The sequence below is a fragment of the Malaya genurostris genome, chromosome 3 (assembly GCF_030247185.1).
Source record: "Malaya genurostris strain Urasoe2022 chromosome 3, Malgen_1.1, whole genome shotgun sequence".
NCBI classification, from domain to species: Eukaryota; Metazoa; Arthropoda; class Insecta; order Diptera; family Culicidae; genus Malaya; species Malaya genurostris.
This window is the reverse complement of record NC_080572.1, coordinates 70,601,737-70,620,523: the sequence shown is the minus strand read 5'-3', so window position 1 is coordinate 70,620,523 and position 18,787 is coordinate 70,601,737. Positions and strand designations below refer to the sequence as shown.

The 18,787-nt window shown below is 35.7% G+C and overlaps 1 protein-coding gene across 1 annotated transcript in view; it reads left to right on the top strand.

The window, feature by feature from the left end:
* The window catches only part of LOC131439654 (uncharacterized), a 211,035-nt gene extending 193,136 nt beyond the window's left edge, over positions 1 to 17,899 (top strand). The window contains exon 8 of the mRNA XM_058610943.1: positions 16,904 to 17,899. Coding sequence (XP_058466926.1) covers positions 16,904 to 17,158 — 255 coding nt within the window. The 3' untranslated portion in view covers positions 17,159 to 17,899. The remainder of the gene's footprint in view (positions 1 to 16,903) is intronic.
* Positions 17,900 to 18,787: the final 888 nt, after the last annotated feature.

Here is an 18,787-nt window from a genome sequence, read left to right as displayed (position 1 = left end):
TGTTGTACCGTTGAATTCCACTATGTTATATCACGTCATTACACTCTCACAAAGTCACTATTTTTCCGAAAGTGTATCAAACGTTATAATACAGATACGTATTTCGGAATCGGTTTTATAAGTTTATTGAAAGAATGCTGCAGTGAAGTTCCTTTTATACAAACGTAAGTAGGTAGAAACGTAAGTAGGTAAACCACAAAAGGGAAAAAAATTGAAAAGGTAAAAACAGGTAACAGAAAACTGGAAGAGTTAAGTGTTTTCTATGTTTGTTTTTATCTTGGATATGGGTAGTAACTGGAAAAGCCAAGAAGATCTATTCCCTTGGTCTCGGTTTAATAAAGAGATGGAGTTGTTTTTGAATATTTCTAAACTTTCTGCTGAATCTAATTTCCATGGATTAGAAATTTATCTTAAGATTTGTATGTCATTAGTAGTGAGTTCATGATCTTCAAAAAAGGCATGTTCTCATTCTACTAACAGCTCAAACAGAAATTTAGAACATTTCTAACTATAAAGTCATCCAACATTGAAAAGTTGTGTAATTATGTGAAATAGTGATCATGTTTTGAGACGAATCTATTAGTTAATATACAGAAACATGATGTATTGTAAAACTTCAGACGAAAGTGGTTCCTAAATCAAAGAGTGAGTTTATTTTAAATGAAAAAAGCGATCGTTAAAGGTTTTTTAACTATTTTTTTCAATTGGAAAGTGTGACAAAACCTAAAATAAATGTTTTAAAATGTTCCACTGTTTTGTCCAAGTACGTTTAAAGATATGATTAATGTTCAAAGTTATGAGGTTAAGGAATGAGATGGAAATTGGAGCTGAGATGGAATAGGGAGCCCTTACCCTAGAAGTTCGTTGTTGCTAAATATCTGTGATTTGTTGAAACAAAGTTGATTTTTTTATGTTTGATTATGAATGTGATATCGTTATAAGACGTGCGGTGCCAAATTGTAATATTGATTTTCACATTCGATGAAGTTTTGTATTTTACTTAATTTTGTTTACTTTGCTCTCACTGAGTTGCTAGCTTTGAAGGCCCCGAAGGACTGAGATGTTGGTTACGATAGCACTAGCTGGAGCGCCTTATTGTTGCCACCGAGCTGGCTTAAAGTAGTAAAGTAATCATGTATCTATACATAATAAGAGAAAAAAAAATCATAGATCTCAATGTTATTCACTCAAAAACTCACATTTTTTGACAACATCATAAGTATCACTTATATTGATAAATTTTAACAATTTTGATTGGAATCTAGTGCACTTTATTATTTGAGGATACCCCTAAATCAGTGATTCCCAAAGTGGTCCCTAAAGCCCACTGGTGGGCTCTAGTTCATTTTTAGTGGGTAGTAAACTCAAAATTGACAACAGTTTGGCAATGAGTCGCAAATAGTGGGCTTTGCTAGTAAAAAAATCTTCTGAGATAGGCCCTGAGTAAATGTGGAAAACTTTTCAATATATCATTGTAAAATACAATCCAGAATCAAGACAATCTATTAGTTGTAAGAATGACGTGATTAGTAAATCATTTTATTCTTGTGAGATTTGTGAGTAAGAATAGAAAAGTGAGAAGATGAATGCTTAAATGGTGTTATTTCCAAAAATTGGTCAAATAAGATTCAGTGTAAATAGTTTAAATGTTTCAATAGAAATTCAAATCATGTCTTTTTTACAAATTCAATCCATACAAAATACAGAAGAGAAATTCAGGTACAGGTTCAGAATTCAGAATTATAATTCAGGTCCACATTCATGATTCAAATGTATTCCTCGGATCTCTGTTGAATTTCAGGAATTCGAGTCCAAAACCTTGTTCAAATACAGAACTAAGGTCCAGAATCCTACTTCCCGAATCAGAATTCAGGTTCAGATCCAAAATTTCTCCAGGAATTCAGATCCAGAGTCTAGGTCTGAGATTACAATTCTTATCCAAAACTGAAATCCAAGTCCATGTTAAAAATTCAGGTCACGGAAATCTATGAATTGCTGTCAGGAGTTGAAAATTCAAGCACAGAATTCGGAGTCCGATTTCTGCTCAGGAATCCAGGTCCATATTCTTAAGAGTTGGTGGGGAGGGGAAAGGGGGGGGGGGGGGGGGAGCTGGGGTTGTATAGGGTTTAAATGATGAAAAAAACATAATTTTTGCGTTTTTTTCCTAATTATCGTTCAACTGAATAAATTCAAATGTTTCACGTGATACAAAGCATCATTCGAACAAAATTTTGTAATTTGTAATTATAATTGAGAAGTAAGTCAGTGAAGAGGTATTTTTGAGGACACTTTTTTAAAGACATAATTTGCGGTGGCCACTGTATCTCAGCGCAGACTAATCAGAAGTGAACAAATCGAAGCAGCTGAAAACTACGATTTTTCACGAAAAAATGCGTCATTTTATAGCTGTAGAAACTCCCCAAAGTAACAAACAACGAAAAGGAAAACGTTGTGGTCTGTTTTTTTATGTAGAAAGTGTGTGCAAAATTTGAAAAAAATTGATGCAGCAGTTTTTGAATGACGATGGACACGGACTTTCAAAACCTGCTTTCGAGAAAAACGCGTTTAAAGATTTTTGTCTATAAAATAAATGGAAACAATTTATTACACAAGGGAGCCTAGATTTTGTCTAGATGTTAAGTCAATCTTGGGTCTGTGTGCCAAGCTCTTATTTCTTCGCAGTATGAGATAAGCACAAGTAAAGGTCCATAACTTCCAAAGTTTTGTGAATAAATGATTTTTCAAAAGTGTTAGACAATACTCGCCCCTTAAACTAGGTCCAGAATTCAGATGAAGAGTCAAGGTTCAGAATCTAGTTTCTGGTTCCAAAACTCTGGTAGGAGTTCCGATCCTGAATCCAAGTCCGGGATCAGGATTCTGGCCCAGAACCAAAGTCCAAGTCCAGGTTGAGAATCATTTTCCAGAATCCAGATCCAGAATCCAGGTCCAGGTAAAACCTCTATCAAGAATGTTGGTTCAGAATCTGAGTCCAAGTTTAAAATTCATATCCAAAGGTTAAAAGTTGAGGTCCAGTATCTCGTTCCAAAATCCAGGTTCAGACTAAGAATTCTGGTCCAGAATCGAAGTCCCGAATTTAGGTTCAGAATTCCGATTCTGCACTCATATCTTTAATTCATATTCAGAAATTAGGTCAAGTTACTCCATTCCTGTCCAGGTTCTGAATCCATGCAGAGAATACTGGTTCAAGGTCAGAATACAAATCCAAGGTTAGAATCTTTATCCAGAATACAGGTACAGAACTCAGATTCAGAATTAAAGTCTTCAATCATGTAACAAAATTTTGACCTAGAATCCAAGTCCAAAGTTCTGTTTTTGAATCCAGGTTCAGGTTCAGAATCCAAAATCAGAATCAGATTCCAGGTTTACGATTATGATGTATGTCAAATTATCAGAGTAAAAAATCTTGTTTAGAATCCTGAATCCAGGTCTATAACCCTGCTCCAGATTTAGACTAGATTTTGAGTCTGTAGTTCAAGTCAAGAAACTTGGTTCAGGTCTAGAGTACCAATACATGCTCAGAATCTGCTTCAGGCTCTGAATTTTTCTGTCAAAATTCTGGTTTAAAATCCATGTCCAGTTTCAGTATTAAGACCCAGAAAACCTTTCGGGTCTTACGGCTCAGAATCCTGTTCGAGGTTTATAATCTCTGTCAAAAATGCAGGTTCTAGTTTAGAATTGAAGAATCCTAGAGAACTCAGATCCACAATCCAGTCCAAATTCACAGTCCAAGGGCAAAATACTGGTCAAAAACCCAGGAACGGAACCCACACCGACAGTCTAGGTTTAAAGTTTAGCGTCAGAAACTCTGTCAAAAGTTCGGAAACCGGAATTCTTGTCCAGAGTACAAGTCCAAGCCCATGTTTCGAATTCAGGCTTAGGTTCAGAATCTAGGTTAAAAAGTTCAGGTTCACAATCTCGGTCCAGGCCTAGAATCCAGAACCATGTTTCGAATTCTAGTACTGAATTCTGCTTCAAGTTCATTCATCTCCGGGTAAAGAATCTTAATCCAGAATTAAGATTCAGATTCAGTATTCGGATCCAGAGACCTAGTTCTATAACCCGATCCAGTGTTCAGGACCAGAGTACAGATCTGGACATCGCTTAGTTATTATTGAGTGAGAGGACTTGCGAATTTTCCTTCCGAGGTTTTGAATATGTCCTGTATCTTTTGTTAAAATTGAAATATTTTCAATATTGATGTCTTATTTGAGAGTTTGCACTGTCATAAGAAACTTCTAATTAGATTGAATTGCTGCGCATTATAATAACAAAAGTTATTAAAATAAAAGAAAAAATTTAAAAAGTAGTATAGGTTGGGACATTGCCACTAGTGATTCTGGACGAAATATGCACTACACTAATTTTAAATAAATAAATATGGAACTATTTATCGTTATTTTAATTGAACATTGATCAGTTTTGATATGCTATCAATAAGAGTGTTAAGGGCTTCGGTTACAAACAAATGATACATAAGTCTTGATCCTCATAATCATCAAAAGAGGTTTATTGTTTTTAGGGCGTCGTCGGGGTGTCGCACTTCTGTTGTTTTTCACGCAACTCTTCATCGGGTGGCGGCTCTCAGATTAGATTTAAGTGTTGGTACGGTCGCTGGCAGAGGTTCGACAAATAACATAATCGTGGAAAAAAGTAGAATCATGAAACGAATACGTCGAAGGCAGAGAAGAACTTCTTCGTGCGTATCAGTAAAACAAGCTGCTTTCCCGTTCGGGTCAACTCTGTGGGTATTGAAAACTGTAATACAGTGTTGCGAATCCTTTTCTGTAACAGTTCGCTCAATTTCTCGCCTCAAAGTTGACCGTGGCACATTGTGCCGCCCTGCAGCAGCTCATATGGATTCATTTTCCAACATTACAGATTTGATAGCCCGAGAAACGTCGATCACATTGAATTTACCCTATTCAAATGTACGCATATTACCAGAAGTTCTGAAAACATGCGACCAATGCACAAAACTTTAACAGAACATTCTCCGTGACAAACAATGCACTGAAAAGTCTGCTGTCATTTAGAATAATACTTCCACGATATAACACTGATGGCAACACGTGTCATATAAAAGAAAAAGCAATTGGCCAACCTAGACAGTGGCCCAACCCTGAAGACATTCCCCAACTTGTGGATGAATGTCCTAATGCAGTGCTTTTCTCGATTACCCAACCCAAAGACAGACTGAAATTATGACTGATACAATAAAAATAACGAAATCCCACAAACCGGCGTTACAAGCTCTCAGAAACAGTGATGTGATGATACCAGTGGTGTACCGAGGAAATTTGACCCCCGGGGTTTGATTTTGATGTGATAAGTGAAGAACGTGGAAGACTAACAACAAAATGTGTGAACGCCGAACAAGCAATATTGAATGAAACATTGTGTTACTATTTTGAATACTACATAGTACCAAAAAACCTTAAATTCTATAATCGGTATGGCCGAAGTCAGATAAATGCACCTTAGTAGCTGTATAGTTTACATTTGTTTCAAAATATTTGATAATCAGTGAAAACATCTTTGAGAAATCATAGAAAGAATTAAATTTTTAGGTGCCTTCTGAATCGAAAACTGAATACCACTAAAACTGAAAAAAGTTAATTTTTTTTATCGACTATCCAAATCTGCTAACCCGATAAACCTGATTAATTTATGTGGAATAGACATTTTTATACCAATCACAATGTATCCCCGAAACCGGAAGTTAGATCTGACTGAAGAGCAAGATGTTTTATAGAACCTTGAAACTTTTCATTTGAATCTTAGATGATTCTTAGATTTCATTTGAATCTTAGATCGGTTCAGCCATCTAGGAGAAGAATGAGTTACACAATTTTGATTTCGTTTCACATATCATCCTGGTTCCGGAACCAGAGGTCGGAACCAAATATAATGCAGGAACTTTGTTTGGGAGCATACTTCTTTTCTTATGAATCTGAATTTATAGAAAAGAAATTTTCCGACAAAATTGAGTGAAATTATTTGTCACACACGCATTTGCTGATCTCGACGAACTGATTCGAATGGTATATGGATGTTATGTTCTTTCAGAATTTATTGCTGTAAGTAGTTTAAATCAATATAATTAAAAAAATTCTGCCATCATCTGGTTTATATATGTCATATTCGAACGATTATGTTGCCAAAAACGAGTCGTGCTAAAATCGGTCCGAGGCTAAATGTCATGAAAAGGGATGCTGTATACAGTCTTTTTGGTACTTATAAACAATTGTATGTAACAGTATAAAAAATCGTGTTTTCCGTTGCTCCCAAGCATTTCTTTGTCATACAGCGCTCAAAACTCCCACTGCTGGAATAGGGGGAAAAGTCGCTAACAGAAAAATTTCGATATTTCCGTTAAAAATGGACGGATTTTAACAATCTATGGCTTGTTGGATAGATATTACCGTGCGGAATCTAAGTCATATTCTGTTTTCAAGGTCAATTGTGACAGATACTGTCAAAAAACTGAAAATTTTGACTTAAAACTTCGTATAACTCAAAAAGTAAACATCCGATCTCAAAACCATTCAATAGCGTTTTGGGTGACGGGGAGACCTTTCATTTGGGACTAGTTTGATCAAAATCGGTCCAGCCATCTCTGAGATCTCGACCTCTTAGTTGACAACACACATACAGACACATACACATACACACACACACACGGACATTTGCTCAGTTCGTCGAGCTGAATCGATTGGTATATGTCATTCGGCCCTCCGGGCCTCGGAAAATTTTTCTGAAGATTGAGCGAGTTCTATACCTATTTTTTATATATATATATATATATATATATATATATATATATATATATATATATATATATATATATATATATATATATATATATATATATATATATATATATATATAAAGGTAAAAAGGCTGGTGGGTAATGTCAGAGACGTAACCAGATGACGTGAATACGAATAAAAGGAATCGTTCAGTTTCTTTGACGTTAAAGATTCTGAATTTTTTAACTGGAATTGGAACTTCATATCCAAATGCTAGAATTGAATTCTGAAACTTAATTTTGATGCTAGGATCGGGAATTGAATTCTGAACCTGAGCACGTTAACTAAATTCTGAATAGTTAAACTCACCATTTGAGACCAGGATTCTTTTTCGGTTTTAAATTCTGAACCAAGCACTGAAGTCTGGACCTAGATTTCGATCCGCAGCTGTATTTTAGTTACGGAATTTCGGTCCAGGATTTCGTTTTCATATTCAGCTCAGAAGATCCAGAATGTAGTTCAAAGATCATCCGAATCTAGTTCCTAGATTCAGTTACACTTCTAGAATTGTAGAACTGAACTTTGGCATCAAATTTGAATAGATCAGTATTTCAACACCATTCAATTCCACTATATATAGTGTTAAAATATTATTTCAGTGAAATTATTCTACTAAACGCTTAAGTGTCAAACTAGTGGCCAAATTCTAGACTTGTATTCTTGTATTCTTGTATGGTTTAGAGCTCCGAACCTGGACTCTGGAATGCAGTTCAGAACTCAAATAATGAAATACAACCTCATTCGGGATCTGAGATCTGTTCCTAGATTTCGGATTTTGGGACCCGAATTCTGAAACTATATTCTAAATCTGAATTCCGGTAAGAAATTTCTGAAATCGCTCTTGTTTGAAGCAAAACTGGCTCGGCGAACTTCCCACAATTGATTCAATATTGAACTATATTCTTGATAATTGTACAACTGGAACTGAGTCAACCGGAAAGATGCACTTGCTTTACTTCCCGCTCAGTCAACTGCGCAGACTAGAATGAACGAAATATATCAAGTGTAAACCTTTTATACATACTCAGGTACGAGAAAAATGTTATCATAAATTGCTGATCATATTTCTGATGGCATGTAGCATAAATTATGCTAATACGTTATATACAACAAAAGATATTCACGATCAAATACTTATCACTCTCTCAGAGGGTAAGTTCTGAAAAAGTAAAGTAAGTCGTATTTACGACAAAAACTGATAGCGACTGCGGCGACTTTAACCGAGAATCATTGGATCATAAAGTACGTCCATTAATCAACTGAGCCACAGAAGCACACATCCGATTGGCTGGTAAATGATGCGTATAAATGCCAGCAAAGCGTCATAGATTTAAAGCGAAAAAAGATACTACGCGCTACTAATTAAAGTTCAACCATATATAATTGCAAATACATGATTTATGTATGTATGTATGTATGTATGTATGTATGTATGTATGTATGTATGTATGTTTGAAGCCACCATCAGTTCAAGGCATTACCAATGTATGCGGGTAGACTTACAATAGATCCGAATTGGATTATTAGATAGCTTTCAAATAATTGCTGTTAAGAATGCCAAAACAATGTTGCTCGAATATCAAAAATACAACGAATGTCAATGATCATCGCTCGCTTTCCTTCGCCTTTGTTCGATAATCGTTCTGGTATTCGGACTTGTCTGTATATTCGGGCGCGAACGAAGCCGACGCTGCTTCGTTACTCGCACGAATATCTATTCCTTGCAGTTGTTATTCGCATTGGACATACCCCCGAATGACTTAACGCGAATATCGAACGAATATTCATACAGCGATCATCGCCAAACCTAATTGGCGATGATCGTTCATGCTGTCTTCGAAACATGCAAATTAAGATGTTTCCCCCGCACTATTACCATAGTCTTATGTGTATGTAATGAACAATATTCCAGCATTCTCCCATTGCTGCTACCCAACGAGATATGATGAATTTATTAGATGAAGAATGCTTCGCGAAGAATGAAAACCAACGATCTTCGCCGTGACGCTATTCGATCCAACTCGAAGAATAAAATAAATGAACGAATGACAAACGAATGTATAAAACGAACATGCACGATGTATACCAGCAGCGAAGAATGTATTAGTATATTCGGGTTCTCTACGATTATTGCTTATTCCTTTTGCACCCTTCTCTCTTTCGAGCAGTGAATAGTTCAACGTTGTTCGAGACTGGCATATTCGAAAGCAGTATAATCACAGCGAGGAAGCGTGAATGAATTAGTTACACGAAGAATATTTGCAACATTGTGCCAAAATGGGGTTTGAGGACTCGGCGCCTTCCAGCAAGAACATCTGGCCATATAATAAAGAATTTCGCTGTACCAGCTTAAACCCGCCTTATGGGTTGTTTGTTAGAAGGGTGCGTCTTACTCATTTCAGACCTTCAGGGAAAAACACAAAGCTTTCCCCACGTGACTCAGGTTGGCAATCCATTCCATCATCCAGTCATTCACTTGTAAGATACCCTGATGCACTCCCTGCCCCTCCCCGTTGTCGATATACTTGAGCATAATACAATATAATATTATATAATATAAATTTATATAAAAAATATAATATAATAAAGTACAATATAATATATCACATCCTAATGCAATACAAAACAGTATAATATGATATAATTCATTAAACATAACCCAATATATCATAATATAATATAATATAACATAATTTAATGCAATACAGTATCCTACCAAGCTAGTACAAACTTTTTTAAAAAGCTATGTAAAGCATACAAGTGAAAATCCGTTAAAAATCACCGTTTCACACGAATTTGCACGTATGAATGTCTGTTGTATATCTGTTCTCTGTGATATAACATAATATAATATAGTGTAATGTAATAATATATAACATAATATAACACAGTATAATATAATATAATAAATTATAATATAACATTACACAATATATTCTAACAATATAGTATAACATAACACAATATAACACAATACAAATACTTGTAATATAATATAATACAATATAATATGATATAATGCAATGCAGTATAATACCATACAACATAGTATAACATAACAGAAGATACTACATGAAATAATATGCTATGATACAATGTATAACAGTTAATGTCGCAGTGAAAGTTATGCTCTTCTTTCGTCGCAGTACTGCAGGAAATATATTATTTCTTTATTAATCCTAATAATAATTATAATAATAGTAATAATAATAATAATAATAATATTAATTGTAATAATAACAACAATATATAATGCAATGTAATATAATTCATTTCAATATATAACAAATAATGTAACAAACAACAGAACCACATGTTGCAATATACTATGATAAATATTGCACTTTAGGATGTGCTTCAAACTACAAGCCTTTTCGCACCCTCTCATTCTGCTACTAACGCAGAAGGCGATAGCACCCAGTCGACGCCATTCTATTGACCAAATGTCATCATAAACGCTCGGGGAGGCATGAGATAGGAACTTGTGAGGACTTAGTTATCTCACCATTTGACGACCAAATAATGTTGGTGATTTTATAAACCTCAAAAACCGAACCACATTTCTATAAGATTATTTCTTTGACTGTATAATTTGTACCACTATCTAGGCAACAAAAATGTGATTTACATCAAAACCAGAGATTTCACATTCCAATCACGAAATAATGTTCACCAAAGCTTTAATCAATATATAGCTTAGTGGAATTGAGAATTCGATGAATCAGCCTTCAGTAAAATTGTCTAAATCTGCGAAACGGTCTGCGACAAAACGTTTTTAGGAAAAATGTATCTAATTCTCATGTATGTGTAGGTATGTCACAAAAGCATAAGTAATTGCATCGAAGATGGCAGAAACATTCCTCATTCACATTTACATTTTTTAGTTAAGTTACAATACAGATACATATTTCGAGCTGTCACAGTAATCATCAGTGTATTAATTCTAGAAGCTTGTTGAAACAAAACTGCAATGGCTTTTATATGAAGGCATTCCCTTAGCAACTCATCAGCCAGGAGCATGGTGTGATCTTATTTTCCAAAATCCACCCAGTGGATGCCTATCTCAAATTACTGTTGGACCCTAAAAAATGCTTTTAATTGAATCTTGAATAAAAGCAGGAGAGTTTGTTCGGTCCCTTCTAATTCCTTAACCTAACATAACCTACGAAATGGAACAGTTTTGAGCCAAATTTAGCAGAATTTTCATCTTATTTAGGGTGCCTTTTCAAATTGTACCCTGCACACTTACTCAATCGTGAATATCTCTTGTTGTACCTAATGCAGCAACATAATTTTTTCGTCATACCATCACTAATATGCAAATATGTTCAACAATTTATATTGAAATTTTCAGTAGTATGAGATAACCACAAAGAACTCAAAATTAAGATTCTCTAATACGTTTTATATGAACGAGCATCAAGCTGAGCTGAGCTGAGCTGAAGTAGATCGCCCGTAGTTGCACTTCGTGATTGACCGAATGAGTAGAAATGTTCAATGAACTAAGAAAATGAAGCTTGGGAGAAGCAAATCATTTTCACTGTACATACCCACTCACTCCTAACTTTTTATTGAATGATCAATAACGACGCTGGCTACGACCAAAGGCTGTGCTACTGAGGGAAAGGAAGGAATGTTAGTCCGATACTCGTTATTTCTAGAGACCACGGGTACCACTGTACCTCCACGAGCATCACGGGATAGGAGATTTGTTAGTAGGGAAGGAAAGAGATCCGGCTATGTTTTGGTAAACAATATGATCTCAACAAAACCTGATTTCGATACTCAGGAGAAATATACCCGATCAGATGCACATAACAAAATCATAACACGAGTATATCAACAGTTGATATGTATAACAATTTGTATTATTTTGAGATGTTTAACAAATGAAAACAGTTGAAAGTTGAAACCTATGATAGCAAAGTCAGTTATGATGCTTTATTTTCATTTGCAAGACTCATGATAAAGTTAATTAATTGAAAAAATGAGTTCTTCCGTTACTTCATATCGAAATATAATGATCAGAATTTCAAAGAACTAAAATAAGAAACCAGATCACTACATAAATAATTCATTTAATAAAAAAATCATTCAACAATTTTGGATTGATACGATGCTGGAAGTTGGCTGTGATATAGTTTTTCTGTGTTAAATTTGCTATCTAATTTATTACAACTATTTTTATTAATTTCTGCTTTCGAACTTCTGTAGTTATATCAAATTCAATAATAATTGTGATACAAACGTTGCAAAATCTGTTATGATTTTGTTCCCGTTAGAGTCTTTTTTGTTATGATTTTTGTTATTTTACCAGCCAAAAATATTTCAAAATTTGTTACAAAATATGTCTGAAATAAGTTACTCCAATTGTCTTAATTCTGTTATTACCATCTGATCGGGTAATAAGTAAGAAAAATATAAAATATCTCCAAGGAACGATCTCACCAGTATCCCATTCCTCCTGTTCGCTCTGCTGTCAGCAACGCGAGATGAAACACGACCACTGAATAAATAAAATAAAACCCTTCTTAATCCACCTAGTGGTGTGATAATGCCTTTCTCTTCTTTCATAACAATCTCATGAAAATATGTTTCATTATTTATTAAATAATTTTAGACGCCAATTGATTCAGATTGATTCGAGTAGTTCACAAAAGCATGCTTCAGTGTTTATGTCACACAGTCAGCATCATTTTTCCAAACTAGTGCTTGACATTTGCGTTGCCTATTTGTATGAGAACAGTGATGCTAATCTAAAAAAAAGCCTTCTTAGTCCACTTAGTGGAATTTTCATATATCTTTAAAAATCACCATAGGGGGGAGTACATGAAATTTTCGAAATCGATAAAAAAATTTTGATGCCAAAAGGCTTAGAATTGCATGAAACGTCGAGATTTAGTGTCATCTCTAAAAAAAATTTTTTGAAAAAATCGACTTTTTGGGATTTTTTTGAGATGACACTAAATTTCGATGTTTTATGCAGTTTTAAGAGTTTTGGCATCAAAAAAAATTTTCGATTTTGGAAATTTCATGTACTCCCCCCTATGGTGCTTTTTCAAGATCGAAAATTGTCAAACCTTTACCACCGGGCAGCACCCCTTAAGCATGTCCGATTTAGGTCAAATTTTGCATGAAGGCTTTTTTCGAGGTGCTTAAACTTTTGAGCACTAGAACTTTACGAAAATAGAGTTAATCCCAAAATTTTGGCACCCTTATATATATAAGAGCGGTAAAAATCAACGTGTTTTGTCGGTTACGTCACTTATACCATCATATATCTGGAACCAAAAGTCACAACCATTTGATCTTCAAACCTGATCAACGGCCCGACAGTAGCTTTCAAACGAGCCCAAGTTTGTTAAAATCGGATCAGCCATCTCTGAGAAAATTGAGCGCGTTCAAATACAACGCTTTTTGTCGGTTACGTCACTTATACAATCATATCTCCGGAACCAAAAGTCACAGCCATTTGATCTTTGAACTTGATCAATGGCCCGACAGTAGCTTTCAAACGAGCCCAAGTTTGTTAAAATCGGATCAGCCATCTCTGAGAAAATTGAGCGCGTTCAAATAGCACGATTTTTGTCGGTTACGTCACTTATACAATCATATCTCCGGAACCAAAAGTCACAGTCATTTGATCTTCGAACTTGATCAATGGCCCGACAGTAGCTTTCAAACGAGCCCAAGTTTGTTAAAATCGGTTCAGCCATCTCTGAGAAAATTTAGCGCGTTCAAATATCTTCGAAAAGTGCACATACATACACACACACACATACACACACACACACACACACACACACACACACACACACACACACACACACACACACACACACACACACACACACACACACACACACACACACACACACACACACACACACACACACACACACACACACACACACACACACACGCACACACACAAACACACACACAGACATTTTCCGATCTCGACGAACTGAGTCGAATGGTATATAACACTATGGGTCTCCGAGGCTCCGTTCGAAAGTCGGTTTTTCCAGCAATTCTAATACCTTTCTATAGAGAAAGGCAAAAACACTCGCGAATGGATCCACTGCAGACCAACCCTAGATCTTCAGTCTGAATGACAAGATCGACTTGTAAACTTCCACACATTCCGTAGAAAAATGACAACACCGACAATGACATGCAGACGGCGCTTCGAACGGTTTTGAAGCGGTAAATTCTCAGTTTTCGCCGCTTGAGCATCTTTAGTTTCGCGGATCAATATTATTCAATAAATAGCACTCTCACTACTAAACACATACTTTTCACACCTGCACTATCACTCAATATTACTATTTCAACCAAATTTTTAACTATACGTATCAAACAACACATTGAAATTATACTTTTTCGAAAGCAGCACCAGGACACCGCATCGCACTCCCAGTGATGTCAACTCTTCCTCCGTTTTATATGAACGAGCATCAAAGAGAAAAACTCATGACGCGTGTTTTTCGTTTTCTGTCATAATTTTGAGCGCCCATAACTCAGTGATTTGTTGATAGATTAATATAATTTAACTACCAATCTGTTTGAAAGCATTCAGTTTTACATACAAGATTAGAATTTGAAGTTTTATATTCAAAATTAGAATTTGATGACTTTAAAAATGCAATCTTAAAAGCATTTTCAACGTCATCATAATCGGTCGTGTCTCGAACACAACCCCGTAACTTTTGCTCTATTTTGCTCTACCTGAATGTATGATAGGATAAGTCGTACTTTAGTATAGATGCACCGTTAAAATTCCGGAAGTGCAGCATGAAAAGTTGGAAAATTCATACAAAGTCTTGTGATTTTATATCTTATAAGATGCACATAAATGAAGCGTCGTATTTCACATAAATTTTTATTCAAGAACATTTGAAAATTTGTGATTTGAAAATTACATGGCTTGAATTGGATTAAATAAAAACCAAAAGAGCGTTAGGGCATGGAGTGTTCTAGTTCTAGAAGCTTAATTTATGTCAGTTTTAAAATTTAAATCTAGAAATTATAACAAAATAAACTGGCAGCCCCAGCAGCGTTTTATCGGTGTTTCAAATATAGAAAAAAAATAGAACGGCAGCGTATACCAGTTTTAAATTTGACAGTAGAACTGTTCGAATAAATAAAACTAAAACAGCTTGCTGGGGAAACGTTTGTTTCAGTTTCAATTATGTTATAGACCACCCATATGAATCTTGCAGCTGCTGACTTTGCTCTTAGCATTAGAGCGACTTGAACCTAGAAACATTAGATCACAAAGCGCGTCAGTTAATCGACTGAGCCACAGAAGCACATATCTGCATGATGAATAATTGACACATATTAATCTATACAGCGGCGATTGCAAATAACACTCGGATCCTGTAAAACTCTGTACGAATGGAATACTGCGTCATTCGACACGTAAAGTAGTTAAAATTGTATCGTTTGTAGAATTATGTCACCTGTAAAGTTCATAATTTTTTTCTGTGTGCGATTCTCGAAATTTGGAAGTGTGGAAGAAGCATGAGGTGCCGTTACCTAAACGAATAGATGCATGTCAGTTTTATTCGTATTCACTTCATCTCGTTATGTGTCTGCACACTTTAAAAAAACCCTGTGATTTTACATCTTATTAGATGCACATGAATGGAGCGTCGAAGCTCCCGCAAATTTACGTGGAAGAACATTTAATATTGTGTCTAAAACTCCATACATGTAATTCATTGAAATAAAAAAAAAAGAATACTGAGAGCAACCGTCGCAACTTGAACCGAGAATCATTGGTTTGCAAGTACGTCTGTTAATCGACTGAGACACAGAAGCATGCATCTGCTTGGCTGGTAAAAGGTGCATTTGAATTCAGACAGTCGCACCTGCCAGCAGAACGCAAGTTACAGTCGAAACCAGTAAAATTCAAGCTCATCTAACATTAAGTCATTACGAATAAGATTTTCCGAATTCATTTGACAAATTAGGTCTTCAAGAATTACATCGTATGAGGGATTAGGTCACCTGTAAAATTCAAATTTTTTTGGTGTGATGCCATTAGTCACACAGGATTGAATAGCATACACTCTAAAAAAAATGTGAATTTTACAGATGACTTAATCCCTCATACGATGTAATTCATAAAGACCTAATTTGTCAAATGACGGAAGATTTTATTTGTAATGACTTAATGTTAGATGAGCTTGAATTTTGCTGGTTTCGACTGTAACTTGCGTTCTACTAGCAGGTGCGGCTGTATGAATTTAAATGCACATTTTACCGGCCAAGCAGATGCATGCTTCTGTGGCTCAGTCGATTATCAGACGAACTTGCGATCCAATGATTCTCGGTTCAAGTCGCGGTGGGTTGCTACAAAATTCTTTTTTTATTTCAATGAATTTCATGTCATGGAGTTTTAGACACAATATTAAATGTTCTTCCACGTAAATTTGCGTAAATTGCGACGCTCCATTTGTGTGCATCTAATAACATGTAAAAATTTTTAAGTGTGTACTATAGGGGTTTGTGAAAATCGATCGGGCCTTCTCCGAGAAAATCGAGTACATATTTTAGTTACATATACAGATATCCTATGATTTCGACGAACTGAGTCGAATAGTATTTGACAAACGGCCCTCCGGACCTCGCTTCAAAAGTCGCTTTTCACAGTGATTGTATAGCCTGTGTTTATGAGCATAAACTGAAAATGAAGATCTTTTTACATACAAAAATCGCGGACATTGTTTACTGTACGCAAAGATAGGCAAATGACTACTGAATCAAATCAACATTTGAAATAGCTACACGAATAGTGCATGTAAAGATATGCACAAATTCAATCGTGTAACGACTTACTTTTCGAATATGCCTAGTAGTTTGACATGCGGTTTCATTAAAGTTCATCTAGAAAATACCTAAAATTTAAGTACTTCATCAATCCAAAGCCATGGATTCCAAGATATTGACAAAAAATTAGTGTTCCACTGCTTTTTTCGCTATGTCATTGAATTTAACTTATCCCTCATATTACTGGCTCCATAACAATCAGCCTCAACATATTTTTTTCTTCGTAATTGCAGGCAGCATCCCTAACAGTAACCTGCCGACGGACGCAAACCTGCGGGCACCTGATCAGCATTCGACCGTTCGTCCATCGCAATACCTCGTCGGAAGATTTGAACACCGTTCTGCTGTACGCCTCGTCACTGCAAATGTCAGCGAAACTGTTCCGCATGCCAATCAGTGCCCACTATCTGTGCTTTTTCATGTTCGTGTGCGTTATCAGTATCCTCACGTTCGGGATGTGTCTCAGTTTCACGATTGGTGGCATTTAACTTCGCTCAAGTGTCCACCCACGCTCTTCGGTGGCGTTGGCTATCGAAAGGAAGCTCGTATAAACAAACAACAGACGAACAAATGTTAGCAATATCATCTGCTGCTGAAGAACGAAACCATTTCAATTTTTTTGTTACTGCAGGCACAGTTTGGATTTCGATTCTGGCAGTTCAAATATTGGTAGTGAGAAAATTGTGCAAATAAACAGTATAGTTTACTGGAATCGTAAAGGACAGATTTGGATTGTTTGGGGTCATGGCATGCCGGATAGGAGAAATGTAAACCACCAACCCAGCAACTAATAAAACGAACTCAGGGATGGGTGAACTAATTTAACCGTTCATTCGTTTTATGTAGAGCGGCAGGAAGTAATTAAACAGTTGTATATTCCGGGGAGTACAAGGATAATGAGAATGTGAGCTCGTTAATCACATTCCTCGCAATGTGTCACTGTTATTAATTATCAGTATACTATTACAGTTATTCTGAATAAACATAGCGTTCGACAAAATACAATGGTTTATGAAAGTGTGTTGCGGCAGTGTGTAGTTTATGAAAATATTGTGCAGAAAACGGGTACTCGATACAGAATAATCGAAATTATAATTACCGATATAGACTCGATTTCAGAGATAATTACCCATCTTAAAACTCAGATTCAGATACAGATCAATTTCAATATTATTTAATCGTAAAATACACTGTTACTGAAACTGTAATGAACAATCACGAATCCATTGTATTATCATATGCATTACAATAAAGAAAACCTTTTTTTTGTATTTAATAGAAACGGGAGAGTGTTTGGTTACCGGCACCCTTTTATTTTAAGCTCATAACTTCTGACTAAAATCGAAAGCCTAATAATCAATCGAAAGCTAAAGTCCCTAGCTAACAACTGATTAAGAAACTAAGTTGATTCCTTTGATTAAAAAAAACTTTATTATCAATTTAATAAAGTGATAAATTTTGGCCATTTCAAAAAAGGTGTTCGGTTACCGGCACCCCAAGAAATTTGGGAAAAATATAAGTAAAGAATGCAACTATTCAAAGGAAAACCGGAATTTATACTCTTCGGAGACTTTTTCGACAAAAGTCTCCATTGTCTGATGGTGACTTCGCCTTGGCTCTCTTGGTGATCTGGAAGGGGGTACCTTTGGTATTGATTTGGCCTGTCTTCGACGTATTTTTCTTAGCCGGAGCATCTGCTGTACGAGCAGCTACATGTTTGGCCAAAACTTTGGCTTGCTTTGTCTCGACAGCAGCCTGCGTATCACTAACAATTTTACACGATTTATCGAAAAAAATGGGGTTCCGGTAACCGAAATCGGTAGACATTTTGAAAATGACAAAACAAATCTTTGGTTGCGACAATTTTGATAGCATCCGGTATTAAATCACGAAATAGATCGATTTCACCTCATAAATATTCAATCCATTCACCTTTCCGATTGAGTCATAAATAACTTTTGTTTTGAATGCAGCAAAAAGTACAAGTGTCTGTTTGTTTCGGTATTCGGCACAAAAAGAATGTGCTGCTATTACACACACATGACATTTGTCGTAATGACGCTATCAGCTTTCTGTCAAAAGTTACGGTGGGTTTCCGACAACCAAACACTGCCGGC